The 19,368-nt window shown below is 43.0% G+C and overlaps 1 protein-coding gene across 2 annotated transcripts; it reads left to right on the top strand.

Annotated features, from left to right (window-relative positions):
- Nucleotides 1-8,899: 8,899 nt before the first annotated feature.
- Nucleotides 8,900-16,717, top strand: LOC113130397 (tubulin monoglycylase TTLL3-like). Of its 2 annotated transcripts, none has more exons than XM_026306992.1 (12): nt 8,900-8,932; nt 10,784-11,072; nt 11,172-11,340; nt 11,747-11,802; nt 11,889-12,017; nt 12,128-12,242; nt 12,378-12,488; nt 12,584-12,764; nt 12,953-13,101; nt 15,006-15,249; nt 15,371-15,806; nt 15,901-16,717. In XM_026306992.1, the coding sequence occupies exons 2-12, from the start codon at nt 10,989-10,991 to the stop codon at nt 16,621-16,623; spliced, it is 2,397 nt and encodes a 798-aa protein (XP_026162777.1). In that variant the 5' UTR covers nt 8,900-8,932; nt 10,784-10,988; the 3' UTR covers nt 16,624-16,717. The 2 variants fall into 2 exon arrangements, with proteins under 2 accessions (XP_026162777.1, XP_026162775.1); XM_026306990.1 differs by having other exon boundaries at nt 8,902-8,936.
- Nucleotides 16,718-19,368: the final 2,651 nt, after the last annotated feature.

Below are 19,368 nucleotides of genomic sequence, written 5' to 3'. Positions count from 1 at the left end.
CTGATGGACATACACACATACAAAAGATTTATAAGTGATTTTCATGGCCAACAGGGACTTTCTTTATAATGAAAAGTTCAACTTTGTACAACTTTGCCCTTCAATCAGACAGTGAAAGCAAATCTGAAAGGTCATAATGTCCATAAATATCTTGTTAAAGACAAACTACTGATGCTGTAACAGAGCCACTAATTGGCTAAACCGCCAAAAGCTTTTCAACAATGAGCATCAAATTCCAGACAGTCTTTTCTTAGACCGTCTGGCACGGACACATGAGGAAGGACAGACAGGCATAGAGGCATAGACACACACACACACACACACACACACACACACACACACACGCCCATACAAACATAGCATGAGGTAAACAGGGCGTAAGTCAGTTGAAGTCTGTTGTGCTCGGCTCTACTGTCCCGGGGTAATCAAATCAAATTAGCAGAGAGCCATATCCATCGTTGGTGCTGCTGTTGGCAGACTGCTGCAGGATGTTGCTGTGTTTTACTAACCTGGCGTTCTCAGAAAAAGTGTTGTTTGACCACATGCAGTCACTTGTTTCATCTGTGGTCACGTATGGCTCCTATGAGGGAACAGGGTTGCAGGAACCTCTACAGTGACTCTAGAGGTACAGTGCTGCTGTACTCTCACTGTTTACAGAGTTTCTCTTCATTCAGCACGGAGGCATCCGATAGTAAAGCTTTAATTTCTAATCTTTGGATGCCGTTCAAAGCTTATCTTGCTAATAAAAACTGTTAGTTCAACCCTTTCCTTGTTTTCTGGCAGAAATGTGGCCCTAGATGCAGGTAGAATATTAAATGTGCGGACAACCCTTCAGACTATCCTACAAAACCTAAATGTCCTCACAACGATAGTATCAAAAACAAACTTGTCCACACAGTAACATAAAGACACGTGTATGCACACACACACACACACACACACACACACACACACACACACACACAGCTCTCTATATCATAGATTCTTCCACCCACTCAACATGAACACATGACCTGCATGTACTGGATGTGTTTCAGTGAGTGTTGGCTGGTTCAGAAAATTAAATACCAATTGCCATTTGGTGAAACTGACACCCACTATTTAAAAAACATAATCATCACACAATGTTGAACTTCTTGAACAAAAATCATCTATTTGGAAAGGAAATATCTGTGATGACTAAATGAAGAGACATAGAAGAGGCACAGCAAGAGTTCCATTTGAGAGTTGTTTAGTCAGTTAGTTGGTTAGTCAGACTTGGTTAAACTGTTTATAATGTCTCTATAGTTTAAATCAGCATTAAAAAATCTTCAGAGCAGAGACTGACGTGCAGGTGAAGTATACATGTGAGTAGAGATGTGTGTGTTTCTGTGCGCTTGGTCGTTCATTAAAAGATGCATGTGGGAATGATAACAGTCCTTTCAATACATCTCTCTATCTGTCACTGAAGATCTACAGTCTCTGTCATGCAATTTGTTACTGGCGTTGGTGAAGTCAATATCTAGCAAATAGGAAATGCAGCAGGTGCTGCGACATGATGGCCACAGAGGAAACAAATAACTGCAGTTTCCCTTCCTGAAGTGCTTTTGGAAAAAGCTGAAAGTTTAGATTTGATAACGTGGAAATGAAAACATCTCAGTCAGAAGCACCATGTAAGAGTAGGATTCTTATTTATATAAACGAAAACCATTATGGCTGGGCTTATTATGGAAAATATAAAATGATATGTCAATTTAAGGAAAGTGATAATTCCCCGATCTTTTTTTTGCAAGCACATACAGTCTATTGTCTTTAGACTGTGAGAAGAAACCAGAGCATCATGGGAAAAACACAGCAGCATGTTCAAACCCAGAACCTTCTTGTTGTGAGGATGGACTATTTCAGATTGGAATTTATAGGCACACCAAAGTCCCCGAGCTGTTTTATCTCTCGTCCTTTTACCCTCTCGATGATTCTAAAAACAGACCAGCTGAACATATTTACGTAAATAATTAACATGCAAGACAGACAGAGTCTTACTTTATTACAAGCAAAACGTCAAATCCATAAATACATCATGTAGGTACCATGAGAAATGCAAATCACAGTTCACACAACAGTTGAAAAGAGATTCGGGATCCTAAGACATCTACTCAATTCACAGGGGTGGGTGGCGTCGCTACGCCTTCCCGGCTCTGTTCACACACTCTCCAACATTTCAGCGCTGTGGGATTTCTTTCTCTTTCCATGACTGAGCACTTGTTAATCCCAAGACAATTATATCCTTTCATATAATAAGGCCACTTAATCAGGAAGTCATGCTTGGATCAAACACCGAATGTGACTCATGATGATGTTTATACAGGGGACCGAACAAAAAGGCTTGTGATCATGTGGATTTATGTGCAGCAGTCTGATGAAGATGGCCACTGCAGTGTATGTGAGCTCAATCCCACATGCACTGTCCTGCTGCTGTAATTACTGAGTAAAGCAACAAATCTGCAGCTGAAATTTGTCTCCAACCAACACGCCATTCACTCCTGTTTCAGTGCCGTTTGCTAAAATTTTAGTCACCAGCTGTTTGAGGAAATGACTTAGCCTGTTTCAAATGAAGGTATTTATCCTGAGCCTGGCTTTGACAGATTTATACTAGAAACAATTGGACTTGATGATGTGTGAAAGATACGGTAGGAGGTCAGTAAATGCTGAATGACCGACAAACGCATTGTTTGGTTTAGGATATTTCATGGGTTTTAGTTACTGCAGGGTGTCTTTCAACGAGCAGTCAGATATAGTTGTAAAATCGTGGGAAATGAGAATGCACCATGTATATTTTTAGGTATGTATCCAAAAAAAAAACCTCACATCCTCTGGCCAAATGTGTCTATACAGTCACGTGTAACCTTGATTCACACACGCACACAGTGTTATCAGTCAGTGCAGCTGGGGCTGGTGAATTGGGGCTTCAACGCAGTGTGTGAGTTTGAGTCTAGGCTGGAGACAGCCAGCTCCATTACAACAGCAGCTTTACCAAACATATAGACACACAACAAGCGAGAATGGATGTGAGAGAGAGAGAGACTAAAAGCTCTTTGTCCCAGAAAGGACTGCAGTCTATCCGCTCATCAAATAGTTTGCATCCATTTAATGACCACACACTCACACTCACACACACACACACACAAAGTAGGAAAATCCTTCGCCTGAGGCTCATTTGAGAACTATAACTACTGAGAAGGTGAAAATAATCTTTCACTGAATGACTGAAAATCTTTTGTGGGTGAGATTCTGAATATTCATGATGATAATGTTCCTTCTCCTGAGTCCATGCTCTTTGTATCACATGATGCAGAGCTGGAAGTGGCCACAGCTCACTAAGAGGACCTTCTTAGATTCATTCAGGTTATTTATTTATTTATCATTATAATAACTGGTTAATGTTTTTTCTATCAATCAATAATTCAGCTCCCTTGTGTCACATGAAGTGCTTTAATCAAAATGCTCACATGGCACTTAAAGTCTTGTTTGTCCTCGGTGTGGGTGAGCACACCCGTGGCCTTCAGAGCACACATGTGTGCACGGCCCCGACAGGGAATACAATTATGTTTTACTGCCTGTTTCAATCTCCTGGCAACCTTCCCTTTTTCGTCGCCTTGTCCCCCAGCTTTGAATCAGTCATAGAGCTTTGGAAAGTCTAAGACTCAAAAATAATTTTCCACACAGATTACTGCCACCACAACACACAGGCAACCTACAGCAAGTCCCCAAATGGCTGTCTGTGCTTTAGTTTCTGTCATGTGTAAGTGGACCAGTGGTGACCAACACTAGGTGCTGGTACCAACACGGTGCCTTGTGGCTGCGTGTTAAAAGAGAAGCACATGACAGTGCCCAATCAAAAGACCTGAGGATAATGTCATGTGAAATTATAAAGGGTAAAAAGAAAACATAAGAACTTACGATAAACAAGAGCATTGTCTTCTCACAAAATATATAATGACAGATTTTAGTTATCGATGAAAATCTCATCTTGCACAAACTAATTCACGATGTTAGACCTTAGACACCAAATCCTGAGGTGCCATCTCTCGTCTAAGTTTGATAACTAAACATGCACAAGATGTACTTTCTGCCAGAGCAGGTCGTCCTAGAAAGACGTTATTTTCCCAGAGTAGAACTGAATATTCACACACGGTGTCTCTTTGCTTTTGGTTATTTCATGACTTTAATACCCAGGAAAACTTAGAAAAAGCTTTAATTTCAGTGAGCAGCTTATTTTCAGTGAGCAGCTACACAGGTTTTGTAATTCTGGTATTTCCAGTTTGCTTGGACATCAGTTTAGGCAAAATCAGAAGGTACTGTCTCAGGGTATTACAATGAGAAACATTAAACCAGTTGTCATCTGGAACAAATAGAGCAGCAATGATTTCCATCCCAGTCTCCTGACTGAGTGGGGAAATCAATGTGCTGATCCAAAATACCTTCTAACTCCATCAGGACTGTGAATGGAGCCAGCTTCAGGGGAATGAGGCCTGCTGGTTTACTACATAGAGCTTTGAAATCCAGAGGGATATCTGAGGCTTATCACAGGCAGTGTCTGGTCTGGACAGCTTCAAATCAAGGGAGATTTTCACAGTGTACGACTAAAACAATGACATCAACAGTAAGAGCGAACAGCAGCGAAATCTATCAATGGCTGATTCATAAAAGTGTGTCCATGCACAGTGCAGGCTCTTGAGTCTTTTGAGACATCTGTCTACTGACTCAACTTACCAACTTGTCTGTTACAATGACCACGGCATTTCTCTGCTGCCTCCTATTTTTAATCTGCCCAAGCCAACACTCCTTCTTCTTCTCTCTCTGCTGACCCCTCTTTCTCTCAGCAGGGACACAGATCCTGACTCAGACAACTGAGCCTGTCACTTCCAGACTGGGCTTTGTGTTTGAGAGCCAGGGTTGGCAACTGCTGCCACAGCTGCAGGCTACCACTGCCCCTTCATAGCACCGTGTCACCGCTAATGTGCTGCAGAGACACATGTGACGGTGCTTCGCTCAGAGGAAGGGCTGACGTGAATGGTCGAAAAGACGAGGTAATGGTGAAAAAGTGAGACAGGAAAGGAGAAAGCTGGAGGAGACAGTATGAGAGGGGTGGCTGTTTTGACTGCTTCAGCCCACGGGTAGCATGAGTCATTCACACACCTTATTCAATACCACACACACACTTCTGCCTCTCCACAGCATCTCACTCTTAATTGTTTTCTTTCTACAGAGTTAGCACCTGATCACATCCTGTAGCTCCAGTCGGTTTGTAGCATATGATGGTAATGTACGGCACAGTATCTAATTACAACTGCATACAATTATGGCAGCAACTTAGTAAAGAATCATCTGAATCTAAAACAAACAACCAGTCATATGAAATCTGAAGGCAGCTGGACTTGCTGTGCAGTTCTACTGACTAGAGGGGAGTTTAACCTTCTGAATGAAGAGTTCCATCCATCCACCCACTTCCAGCACATGAGCCACGATGGAGAGGAACAGTTATGGAAACTTTTAAATGTGCATTTACAGAATGAGTCAGTATTTTACAGGATGGCATAATATATTTCATAATATCCATCAGAGTGTTTCAATTCCTGGTTTTCAAGTTTGGTTTATAATAAATCTAATTAGATGTGGTTTGTGTAATCCTGCAGTACCACGTGTCCATTGACGTCATGGACTTTGACGTAGCTGGGCAAGAAAGTGAGGGAGGGCCAACTGTGCAAAACTGAGTAAAGTGCTCACTTAGGAGGGATGCCAGTAAAATGACTGAAACATTGTGCTGTGCCAACTGTGTTTATGATGGGCCATAAATTATTATAAAACTGCAACTACAGTAGTAGCGTTGTGGCTGATAGTAAAACCATCAGAAGATGTAGTGTTTGATGACTTCAGATCAAAATTGGTTTTCCAAACTGACTGACTGTAGTCTTGGGAAAATGTAACTTAATACCTGAACCTTGGTGAGCCTCTTGGTTTAGTTCGACTCAGTTAACGAACGTTGCTGCATCTCAGCATGGTGAGTTATTGTGTGCTCTGTTTTTTTTGCCGTTTGTTTCACAAGGTATTATCGATTTCCAAACATCTCTGTCTGGTTTTAAATATGAGGAGACTCCAGTGCAAGTGGGGAAATAGCTGTTCCATCAGCACAGTGTTTCTCTGCGGTGCAGGTCAGTGAATCAGGGGCAATGAAAAATTCTCATTACACAGTTACAGTAAAGAGGCTGATCTGTGGACCTGCTCTTGAGATCCACTACACTGTTACTGAGATATTCAAGGTGTTTCAGTGATTAAACAGGCAACAGGAGAGATCAATCAACAGCATATTCCAACATTATAAGATCAACACTAAGGACAATAATAATATATGTGGTAGCACACAAAATGGTCTAATTAGAACTACTTTTATATTTGAATTGTTTGGCTTTGGGAAGCATTTGAACAGGTTTCAGGTGGGAAGAATGACAAAGATACTGCTCCATGCTGACTGACCAGACTCCCTCAGATCCTGGACGAGAGACAAACTTACATGTTTGACTGTAGTGACATCCAGCTGGAATAACCCTGATGTTTGAAGCATAAAGCTCCCAGGCAATGTGCCCATCCTTTTCTAAAAGCTGTGTAATCATATCAGAGACTTCCCAGCTCACCTCTGGTCCTTCTCCATCTGTCTCCTTCCCTCAGACAGGATGTTGTAATGTATAACCACGAGGACACGACTCTGTTTGGTAGGCTGGTTGTTATAATCAAGCTGTACAAACGTTATGCCAGTTTGAACAAACATCTTTGCATACTGGTGTGCTCAGTGGTGTGTTTGTCCCGACTGGTTCCTCATCACCCCCTGTCTCAGCAGCTGACTGAGGACGTGATAAAGGATCACACATCAACATGACACTGGGGTTTGAGCCCACGCGGCCCCTTCAAACCCCAGTCCACCACAAGCTGTGTCCTCTCCCTGCCATCAGGACTGGCTGATAATGAACTAATATAGAAATAGCTCAGCACTGTGTGTTAGGGATGGCGTCAAGGTCATTTTGAGGACAACTGGAAAAAAAAATAAAAATCTCACACAGTCTTGGTGAGAGTCAGGTGAAAATATCCACCAATCGGCCCCGGGCCTGTTATTCCCACCTCACACATGCGAGTTCAGGACGGTCAGTTGACATTGTGATGAGCGCTGTGTTTGAGATGTGTCGGTATCTAGTCAGGCGTTTTCTTAACAGAATTGATGAGTACTGGAGGAACCGTCAGATTAACTGAGATGCCTCATTTGCAATGTACTTTCCGGGTTTACAGCACGTGTTAGTATCTCTCACAATATCAACACCCTGTGCGTGCATGCAGCAGCATCCTGCAGGCGGTGTTCAGGGAGAACATTCAAACACTGGCTGACTCCTCTTTGACATCAAGTGTGGAAATGTAAAACAATGCAGCAGGCTGGGATCTGCACGGTGTCTAAGGAGCAGGTGATAAAATAGTCTCTAAAATGTGCCAGGTGCAGTTCATCGTCCCGGCGGCAGATTGAGAGTTTGCGGTAGCTGAGACTCTTGAACTGAGAGGGGTACAGCCTGATCGGTGCCATCCCTTAGTGTCAAAGCAACGCGCCATGCACTAGACATTTAAAGGGCACTTTACCTGGTAGCTCAGTAAGCTCTCGGGATCGGTGACTGGCAAGCTCATGGCCTTTGGGTTAACCTGCCGCTCAGCGTAAAGGTGAGACTTTCAAAGCGCGGTCTGAGGACGTTTTGAAGAAGAAATCAGGAGCTGGTCAGAGCAGCTGCGTCTGTTTCTGCGGGCATGATGAGGGTCAACGTCTCAGATGAAGAAAACGGTGAAAAGGATCATTCTGCGCCCTGTGTTGTGATGGTTTCTCGGCCGCGCTTCCAGCTCCCCTCCCTCCTGTCCTGGCTGTGGAAGCTGGATGCAGAGAGCATCACTGCTGCCTCAGCCAATTAGAGCGCAGGGACACACAACGCACTGCTGCTACGCAACACAATAAAGCCAAGACTATTAAAAGCTTATAGCTACCCCCTTCTATGAAGTGTCCGCTTGCAGTTACCAAGATGTCCCGGACTGTGACTGCTGTGCAGAACAAATTGGTTCAGTTCTTTACTGAAACGCAACACAGCCGCGTCCAACAAAGAGGCAACAATAAAATGAGCCTCAACAAGAACACAAGGTAAAATAAAAAGTACTCAGTTACATGTAGTGATTCGTTACTGGAGCTGGAACAAACTGTAAGTTCTTTATAGCGCTTGGGCTGTATCAGTGTGTTTTGTATGAAAGTCAATGAGGTTCATGCAGCAGAGAAAAAAGAACATAATGTCCCAGTCAGATGTTTTGCAGTAATACGTGTATAAAGTACAGTCAAGTGGAAATACCATGTATCCTAAACCAAACAGTGGCAACAGGCTTCAGCAGTAAAGTGTCAGTGCAGTAACTACAGAAAATGGCAGAGGAGAGAAGGGCAGCGACATTATGGACGCGGGGATTGATCCTGTTAGAAAATATTAGAAATTCTAGGGCGCCACCTTGTGGGAAGATGAATAACAGCGCAAAGTGGGATATATGTTTGTTATAATCCAAGCACATGGCGCACAGCACATGTACACATGTCTGACTGGGCTCAGGTTATTATTCAAGCTGCAGCCCTGGCAGACGAACCGAACATCGCACACAGCGTTTCCTTCCACATTAACCTCAGCGTGACCTCAACCAAACGCTGACTGGACCTGGATCCACTCTCTGCACCACAAGGTGCTGGTTTTTCACCGACCTGCATGGCGTCCTGTTTCTCCTAGGGCACGGTTGTTATGACAACTACAAACATCATGCGGGAGCGTGCACGGTTGATATGGGAACTGTGCGCACTGTGGGCTGAGTGGTCGGGTCAGTGGAGGAGTGACAACATTTGGTTGGTAAAATCCTTTTCAGTGTAAAATCGAGGCTGTTTGTATTTCAGAGGGAATTGTTTGAAGAGAGTTAGTTCAAATCCAACATGCTTGTTATTTCTGCACATGTATAGAAGCATTTAAGCTGCTATGTCTCCCTGCGTGTGCGGAGTTTTTGCGCATGGGTATGACGAACAGTGACAGCCTCAGTCAGCTTTGTCCAGATTTAACCTGCGTCTCCAGGAGCCACAGAGACAAAGTATGTGTCATTACTATTTAGGACTTTCTCATCTCTGTTTACTTCTCAGGGGTTGATTTTACATCTCATCGTGTAGTTTTCTCTGTAGCGACTACACCATTAGTCGCTTTTGCGGGATCCAGGCAATGATGCTCCACAATGCACCGGTTGTTGAGCATGGTAATGTCATCCTCAAGCTGATCTATGCTCTTCTTCCGGTGTCTTCACTGAAGTCTGGATTTTTACTGAGATACTATCAGCCCCTCCAGGTTGACAGTAGAAATCCTGTTAGTGTAAACAGCTAAACGGCTTCTCCGACAACTGTTCAGCTTTTTGTGCATCCAGCTCCATTTGGTCCCTTTGCTTTCTCAGCTTTTCAGCCTCTTGATCCTCCAGCTCCATCAGAGCCGCTTTCTCTGCCGTGGCTATTTTTCGAGTTGAGGGAATGTTTGATCCAGACGCGTGGACACGTTAGCGTTTACATACACTGTCCTCGGGGTCTACACCACATCATGACGTTAACGTTCATCATTTTCGTTCAAAACTGCTTTTTCATGTAACCAAGAGCCTGATGTGTTTCCATGGTCAGATAAAGAGTCTTCTGTTATGGATTGAAAGAGCATTTTCTTTGGTTGGTTTCTTTCATTGGTTAGATGCTTCACTCTTTTCCTCCTGAAGCCTTTCTGCAGTGAACGCAGTCCTTTAGTGGCTGTGGGCTCGGTTTACTCTTGATCACAGTCCATTTCATTCAACAGTAAAGCGGGACGTGCTGTGTTCTGCTTTCTGGACCTTGTGTGTGGACACAACGTTTTCACTTCCAGTGTCAAGTCGTTTACACCTTAAACCTGAATGAACAAAACCAACCGCGACCTCAATCGTCGTGTTTGCTTTAGGGAAGCATCAAGGTCTTCAAACAGGTCCGCAGTTGTAGCTGCCGCTCCTCTGTGACCTGTAACATTTAATGAAGATCACTGCACTCACCGGAGACGTCTTGTTTCCTTCTTGAGAAGACAGCGACAGATGGATGAGTCGTGTGTCCTTGTGCAGGTAAGACCAGGTGACCACGCACCAAACTTTTCCAGGTGAATTGTGTCTCAGGACGGCGACTTCTCCTTTTCCAAAAAGGTTTTTACCTTGTGTAGGTATATCCAGTCCTAACAGTAGTCGTCTTTGGGGTGAGGGGACCCAGGCAATGACGCACTTCAATAAAAATCATGTATAGACTTAAAAATAAGTTTACGATGCGTGTTTATTGCAGCCTTATAAATGTAAATATGGTTTGATATTCTGAGTCCAGAGTCCGGTTTAGGGGTCTATGACAATGGTTTGGAAGGTGGATGACAATGAAGCGGTAAAAAAAACAAACAAAACAAAAAACAAACCCGGTGACCTCTCGTTACTCAAAACCCTGTGACCTTTCACCCTTGCACCTAAACACATTCACCTCAACACCGCCACCAGTGGCTGAATGAAATATAGGTCGCCTCAAAATATAAACAAACACCACCACCAAAATAAACCTAAACCAAACCAAATAAAACCAGACAAGAAGAGAGTTATTGGCTCCTACAATCGTCTATTATGTTAAATTATGTTTATTATGAATAAACGCTGAACATATTTTCTGCTTCCAAAGAACCTGAAGTTGATCATCTGAGGTGGGAACCATAAAACGATGCAAAAAATGCCAGGCAAGTAAATAAACTTGCATATATACAAATACATATATACACACACACACACACACACATGCATGTGCAGCCACGATTCATTTATATCGAGATTTGATCAAGCAGTTTGTCTCAGTGTTACAACCCACAGTGGCTCCAGTGGAAGGGAGGATGCGTCGCAGGGTGCCCACCCTTCCAGCGATCAAACCAGACAGGCTGAAAACAGCCAGAGCTCTGGTGGAGAAAGCAGTCAAGGTGATCACATGTACAATCCAGATGTCACTGCGTCATGGCCTGTCCTCCTGGACATAAAACCTTTAAACTATCTCTTAAATCTCCCCTCTACACTCTCAGTTGAGGAAAGTGTTTTCAGTGCAGGGACCCTATCCTGTGATCCGTGCTGCCTTGTGGGCCAGAGGGTGGGTGGAACGTCGTTTGCCTCCCCCGGTGCTAAGAGCACCTCAGTGCCAGGGCGATGAGGAGGAGGATGGTGATGAATGTGATGTCAGTGCTGATGTTACTGGTGAGAGCAGGAGTTTAAAAAGCCAAAATCCCAAGAGTTGAATTATTCAATGGCAATATCTAAGTGACTGAAAATAGAATAGCACAGCATTACTAATAAAGTGCCATCTTACTTTAGCATCAAAATATATGTAATAATATTTAAAAATACAGTTATCTGCTCAATCATCCTCATGTCTTCTGTTAGTTCTTCAGTGATTTTTATTTCTGAGAGAGATCAGCAATGTTCTCCCTCAAGTGTCAAAGCTAAATGTGTAGGAAGCCTACACCTGATGAATAATACACTCCATGTACCAAATTACAGACACCAACATATAACACAGACCCCTACTCTCTGAAAACACCCCTGTGCACATGGAAACCTACACACACACATACACACACACACTGTACTAATCTATTTACAGGGAGAGTGGATGAGGGAGAGAAAGGGGAGAACCTTGATGACATGTATGGCCTCATGGTAAGATGTAACAACTAAATGGACGCACTGCTGTACTTTCAGTCTTAGCCACACAGATATTTTAACTTTGCCTTCATTTATTCCAGTCTCGCCTGGTTCGAAATGAACCGTCATATTTCTACTGGACGACACGACGGGATGAAATTGACTGTTGCTCCTTACGGAACGACCAAACGACAAATCATTATGCCAATGCTGGAACATTTACCACCAAGGTGTTATCTCTAAATAGCTTCTCCTGCTCGGCAAAAAGTTTCTCATCTTTGGCCATAGGTCAGCTTACACCCCCTGTCTCCTATTAAGTCCTTGTCACTGTTTCTCTCAGGTGGGGCTCTGTGTGAACCTGCGTAACCTTCAATGGTTTGATGCAGCAGATCCTGACACCTTTTTTCCACGGTGCTACAGGCTTGGGGCAGAAGATGAGAAGCATGCATTTATAGGTCTGCTCTGTGGATACATTAACACAAGCTGCCTAAAAAAAAAGCAGTTTTATCAAAGATACAAGGTTGAATTGGAACATGAAAAAGCCTGTTTGCCCCTTTTCTCTCTTGTGCTCTTGCTCTATGAAAATGAAGAGGACTTCAGGAGGACAGCTTGCACCAGCCTGCTGCAATATGTGGTCGAGAGGTGGCAGAGAGACGGAGCAGAGGTCGAGGGAAAGAAAGGCACAAACACTGTATCTGAAGGTAAATACACTGATCAGTATAAATGAAAATGCAGGTTATGTCATTATATAAGACGTGGAATAAGGAGAACGTTCCAATCCTGTTTTTCTCCACAGAGCTGGGTAATGTGGAACATCGATTTGTTGGTCCAGAAATGATTGACACAGCTTTACACGTGTGTCAAGAGTTTCTCAGCATTTTAGAGCACAGTGACATTGATATAAGAGTAGGAACACGCCCCTCAGTGGAGGAACAGCAGTGGGCAGAGTTTCTGCAAGACTACTACATGGTTGTGCAGTGAGTATGTGATACAGGGAGCTGCTCCTGGACGAAATAATAGAAATACTTTTGAGTATAATGGGATTTAGGTCTGCTCCCTGTACCTGTACAGTTACACTCTGGAGTTAAGCAATAATAACTATAACATTCATTGAATCTGTAATTTAATAAAGTCAGACTGTAACTCTGATAAAATCTTTGTGTAGTGAGGGCGCTGTGATCAGGGGTAGCAGTGTATTTGTGGAGCGCTGTCAAGCCATGTTAACCAGGCTGCAAGAGGTTTGTCCTCAGCTGGATACAGATGGACTAAACAACATCTGGATCATTAAACCAGGTGCCAAGTCAAGAGGACGAGGTGAGGCCTTTTCTCAATCGTACTGAACTACTCAAATAGTAGTGTTGCCTTTTTGTTCTGGCTATTGTGGCTCTAACATATACAGTGGGTACGGAAAGTATTCAGACCCCTTTAAATTTTTCACTCTTTGTGTCATTGCAGCCATTTGCCAAAATCAAAAAAGTTCATTTTATTTCTCATTAATGTACACTCAGCACCCCATCTTGACAGAAAAAAAACAGAAATGTAGAAATTTTTGCAAATTTATTAAAAAAGAAAAACTGAAATATCACATGGTCATAAGTATTCAGACCCTGTGCTCAGTATTGAGTAGAAGCACCTTTTTGAGCTAGTACAGCCATGAGTCTTCTTGGGAATGATGCAACAAGTTTTTCACACCTGGATTTGGGGATCCTCTGCCATTCTTCCTTGCAGATCCTCTCCAGTTCTGTCAGGTTGGATGGTGAACGTTGGTGGACAGCCATTTTCAGGTCTCTCCAGAGATGCTCAATTGGGTTTAGGTCAGGGCTCTGGCTGGGCCAGTCAAGAACGGTCACAAAGTTGTTCCGAAGCCACTCCTTTGTTATTTTAGCTGTGTGCTTAGGGTCATTGTCCTGTTGAAAGGTGAACCTTCGGCCCAGTCTGAGGTCCTGAGCACTCTGGAAGAGGTTTTCTTCCAGGATATCTCTGTACTTGGCCACATTCATCTTTCCTTCAATTGCAACCAGTCGTCCTGTCCCTGCAGCTGAAAAACACCCCCACAACATGATGCTCCCACCACCATGTTTAACTGTAGGGATTGTATTGGGCAAGTGATGAGCAGTGCCTGGTTTTCTCCACACATGCCGCTTAGAATTAACGCCAAAAGGTTCAATCTTGGTCTCATCAGACCAGAGAATCTTATTTCTCATAGTCTGGGAGTCCTTCATGTGTTTTTTGGCAAACTCTATGCAGGCTTTCATGTGTCTTGCACTGAGGAGAGGCTTCCGTCGGGCCACTCTGCCATAAAGCCCCGACTGGTGGAGGGCTGCAGTGATAGTTGACTTTGTGGAACTTTCTCCCATCTCCCTACTGCATCTCTGGAGCTCAGCCACAGTGATCTTTGGGTTCTTCTTTACCTCTCTCACCAAGGCTCTTCTCCCACGATTGCTCAGTTTGGCTGGACGGCCAGGTCTAGGAAGAGTTCTGGTCGTCCCAAACTTTTTCCATTTGAGGATTATGGAGGCCACTGTGCTCTTAGGAACCTTGAGTGCTGCAGAAATTCTTTTGTAACCTTGGTCAGATCTGTGCCTTGCCACAATTCTGTCTCTGAGCTCCTTGGGCAGTTCCTTCGACCTCATGATTCTCATTTGCTCTGACATGCACTGTGAGCTGTAAGGTCTTATATAGACAGGTGTGTGCCTTTCCTAATCAAGTCCAATCAGTTTAATTAAACACAGCTGGACTCCAATGAAGGAGCAGAACCATCTCAAGGAGGATCAGAAGAAATGGACAGCATGTGAGTTAAATATGAGTGTCACTGCAAAGGGTCTGAATACTTACGACCATGTGATATTTCAGTTTTTCTTTTTTAATAAATTTGCAAAAATTTCTACATTTCTGTTTGTTTCTGTCAAGATGGGGTGCTGAGTGTACATTAATGAGAAATAAAATGAACTTTTTTGATTTTGGCAAATGGCTGCAATGACACAAAGAGTGAAAAATTTAAAGGGGTCTGAATACTTTCCGTACCCACTGTATATGTTGCTGTTGCTACCACATTTCATGAATCGAAGCAAAGGAAATGATGATGCCTACAGTTTCCTCTAGTACGATAAAGCCATGATGGGACTACCATGTCCTCCGTTTATCGCCCACTCCAGTTTTTGTCTGTCAGTAATGCAGTTTTGTTGTATTTCCACGCCGCACCAACCACCACCATATAGGCATTATGTGTATGAATCACCTGGACCAGATTTTGGCACTTGTGGATACTGACAGAGCCCTGACTAAGGACAGTAAGTGGGTGGTTCAGAAATACCTGGAACGTCCTTTTTTGGTCCACGGCACCAAGTTCGACCTTCGTCAGTGGTTCCTCGTCACCGACTGGAATCCTCTGACTGTGTGGTTCTACAGAGAGTGCTACCTGCGGTTCTCCACTCAACCCTACACAACAAAAAATTTGGACAGGTCAGACAGGGTCTCAGACAAAAGGCAAATTATATATTTGTGTTTTTACTGTAGCTACTGTGTGTCTACAGTACTTTGTCAACAATGCAAGTGTAATTATCTCTTTCGTTGATTTCCTTAGTGCAGTCCACCTGTGCAACAACTCAATCCAGAAACACTTCCAGCCATCGCGTGACCGCCATCCAGGCGTGCCCGAGGACAATATGTGGTCCTGCTCTCAGTTTAGGGCTTTTCTGCAGCGGCAGGGATGTGAAGCCAAGTGGGAATCGGTTGTGATCCCAGGTATGCAGCAAGCAGTGATTCGTGCCCTGCAGACAGCCCAAGACCTGGTCGAGCCCCGTAAGGCAAGCTTTGAGCTCTATGGAGCAGACTTTATGTTGGGCAGAGATCTGAGGCCTTGGCTCCTGGAGATCAATGCCAGTCCAACTATGGCCTGTTCCACCGCTGTGACTGCCCGCCTCTGCCCTGCTGTGCAGCTAGACACACTGAGGGTTGTTCTGGACCAGCGGACTGACCCAAGTGCTTATACAGGGGGCTTTCAGCTGATCTACAAACAGGTGGGGATATATCTTCGGTCAACAAATGTTTCACAGAATAATAGATACTGTACTAAAGGCATTTATTTGTTTCTTTACTTTGTCACCCTGCCAGACTGCAGTTGAAGTTCCTCAGTATGTGGGAGTGAACCTGCTGGTGGAAGGAGCCCCAATAAGGCGAAGGAGGCCTCTGGTTCAGAGGGAAACTGTTGTTTCTAACGCATCGCTCAGTATCCAGGTCCTCTCATGCTCAGAGGAGGCTGAAACAACCCATAAACCATCAGGTCAGAAACCCGTCTTTTGCCGTTCAGGTAAAGAGAACCGAGCTGTCGGAGAGAAAAGAAGGCAGCTGAACTCAACATCTCCAAAGAGAAGATGTGAAGGGAGAGCAGAGGTGCAGAATACTTCCTGTGTTCAGAGGGCCTGTTGCAGTCAGGCATTTGAACAGCCTTCGGTGGTACACACTGAACCTCAGAGGAAAGCACAACGTTTGGGTTTGAGTCCTGGTGCCAACGGGACATCTCTGGTTCCACGGAGCTTTTTTTTCTCGGTCAGCCCCTCTCACAGTATGTCAGATTGTAAAACTCTTCCCAATCCAGGCCATGGATCACACATCTCCAGATCCTTCATTCCTCAGGCAGCTTTTCACAGGACCACACGTGTCCTTCCTTCTCTGCAGGGTCCCCTCCCAACCCTGGAGGTCATTTGTTTGCAACCAACTGTTGCCTGCTGTAATCCAAATTTTAGCTCTCATCTCCACAAGCAGCAGTTCCTCCGTTCTCGTAGGCAAACCATGGCCAAACACAAAGGAGACTGCAGTGAACATGTACAGAAGTAAGTGCTCAGATGAAAAGACGGAAAACAAAACAGCAAGTGTTGGAGATATTTTGTCAGCAACAATATAATAGCTCATTCATATTTTATTAATTGGAGCCCAGTGAACATGTATTACCTTTTCATATGAGGACCATAATATTATTAGGTCCTATGTGTATTAGCATTGTGTGATTATAACATTTCAATTATTGTGATGGTATAAGATGTAGCTAGTAGAAAACCTAAGTTGCTTTAAATGTGCAACACCAGGTAAATATGAGTCATTTCATTCTCATATTAAAGGGTCAAGTGTTACACATTGTTTTTGGTCTATTTTAATAATAAAATAATATTTCGGATGATATTGAAAATTAAATTTAAAAGTTTTTATGAACCAGGCAATGTTGTCTTGAAGCACATTTACATTCAAACAGACAACAACAACAAAATGGTCTCCAGTGTGGATATTCTACCTGACAGGTGCCGCTCTTCGCTCTATATTTATGCTGCTGACAGGATATAGTTATTCTCCTCAGTGCCCAGCAGGTGGCAATAAAGATTCAATGATCTTGCTGCAGTTATGATCTTTTTTTTAAACCTTAAAACTAATAACATCAAATATGGAGACATGATTTTCATATACAGGGGTTAATTAATTTATTATTATTATTATTTTTATTATTAATTATTATTAATCTTCATTGACATAATGCCACCTGTAGCTGATTATTGTTCCAATGTATGGAATCAAATCAAAAGCAATAACGTTTAGAAAGGACAAAAGCAATGTTATGGTAGATTTTTTGTAGATTGTATTTATGATAGACAGATGCCAGGTTGCAAGTTTGGATGCTGACAGCAATTTTCCAGATATAGTCGGGCCGCAGGAATGCTAAAGGACAGAGAGCCTGGCTGCTTGATGCTGGTCAGGTCAGCAGGAAATCAGGCTGCAAAGTCACAAGGGAGCAACAGCCAGAGAAAACACAACCAAATGCAATGTAATGTTTCCAGGGGCAGTAAAAAGTGATGGGCATGGAGATTATATGGATTTATATTAAGTTGCTCCCAGAAACATTTCCACTCTTAGCTGTCCTATTTACAGCACGGTTCTGTATTTGGTTGTGTTTTCTCTTTTTGCACCATTTATTTCTGCACCTGTGTTGTCGACTTGCTGAACTTGTTTTCTTAATTTGCTTGCGTTTTGTCTATTTGCAAGAGTTTCCTTAGGTTGCAGTTGAACTCTCAAGGCTATCAAAGACACTGGCAAACTAAAGGTTTTTTGCAAATGTCAAACCAGGTATGCTGTGATGCTGACATTCATCTTAACCACTTGGCCTCCCGGTCCCAACTACTGAGAAATGAAATTTGCTGAAATGATAAGTGTAAAATCATCATGCAGATGCTTGACAACAACGTGTGTGGAGAATTTAGAAGAACCTAATGATATTTAGGAAATGGAATACAACAAGACTTCTACAGCTTAGAAATGATAGTGGAAACAATAATAACATGTAGCTAAAAGGATATTTCGGGCCTATGTAGAAATACAAAAGTGTTGGCCTAAGTTAACTCTACAATCGTATGCTGTGACTTAGCTGAAAGTACAACAGGTTGTGGTAATAAGTAGTGTGTGTTGTGCTTTATTATCTTGTACAATGTTTAATGCACCTTTGGAGTATGCATTAATGTGCTGGGAGTGTAAATATAATTCAGGTATAGTAGCATTTTCTGTTGAATCAATCAGCCAGTAAGAAACATGAGAAACGTCTCCCTGTCAGGCTGTTGAACGGCTGTTGAAAAGCTGCTGACGGATCATCATTGTTGCCTCATAGAGGTAAACTGAAACTGCAGTTACAGTCATGTGATTTTAGTGGGCACAGATGGGTTAGGCAGCAGGAAAACCAGACTATAGATCTGCCATTGCATAAGTGTTGGATGTTGTGGTGCTGTAGAAGAACTTAATGTGAACAGGCTGGTTTTCTTATGTTTTGTGTCTCTCCTTTCCTTCCATACAGCCAAAACAAATTTCCACAGGAAAAAAAATACTTTATTAATACACTTATATAACATATATCGACATTTATAGACAAAATATGTACATCAAACATCTTTCATGTAGGTCCCAAAATATAAAATCTCAAGTACCTCTTTCTATAGAAAACTAGTCTTCTGGTAAATCTTTTACATTCACTTCTCTCTCCTCAACCCTTTAACTCCAGTATTTATTTGCAGTACAAAGAATAAGCATCTGAGATTTATCAGCTTTTCACAAATAAAAGGCAACAGCAAGAACAAACACCAGGTTTGACTTGAGCAGAAACAGATGTTGAGTATGCAGACCAGGTCTAGCACAGTGCTACAATATGTACACAGTTTCTGAGTACACGACATATAATTGCCCACACTCTGTCCTCCTTCCATCTCCAGACGTACAGAGTGCAAGAACCGGTATCAAAAATAGAAATGTACGAGACATCTATGAACAATAATTACAGAAAATCCATCTCACCTGTCTGTTTGTCAATGAAAAACAAGACTTCTTGCTCTGTGTGCTCACGTGGCGGCCTATTCCTTCATCCATGCATCGGGTGTACCTATACTCTAATCTGTAGAAATCTGAGGAAACCCTGCAATTTCATTGTGCCAGTCATTATAGTGTCTGGTTGGCAGGGCATTTTTCTGTGACGATGATAATAATGACCTACAGGACAAAGGCGACAAACTTTGGGCGAAACATTACAGCTTCAAACATTTGGTGCAGCGTTTT

Source organism: Mastacembelus armatus, chromosome 5 (genome assembly GCF_900324485.2).
Source record: "Mastacembelus armatus chromosome 5, fMasArm1.2, whole genome shotgun sequence".
NCBI classification, from domain to species: Eukaryota; Metazoa; Chordata; class Actinopteri; order Synbranchiformes; family Mastacembelidae; genus Mastacembelus; species Mastacembelus armatus.
Note: the sequence above shows the minus strand (reverse complement) of the source record. Positions and strands in the feature narration are given on the sequence as shown.

Bases quoted from the DNA above. Each gene is read 5' to 3' on its own strand.
- LOC113130397 (XM_026306992.1), top strand. From the start codon at position 10,989: ATGCGTCGCAGGGTGCCCACCCTTCCAGCGATCAAACCAGACAGGCTG. The intron at 11,073-11,171 runs GTGATCACATGT...CTACACTCTCAG, and splicing joins TGGTGGAGAAAGCAGTCAAG to TTGAGGAAAGTGTTTTCAGT. The intron at 15,250-15,370 runs GTCAGACAGGGT...TGATTTCCTTAG, and splicing joins ACAACAAAAAATTTGGACAG to TGCAGTCCACCTGTGCAACA.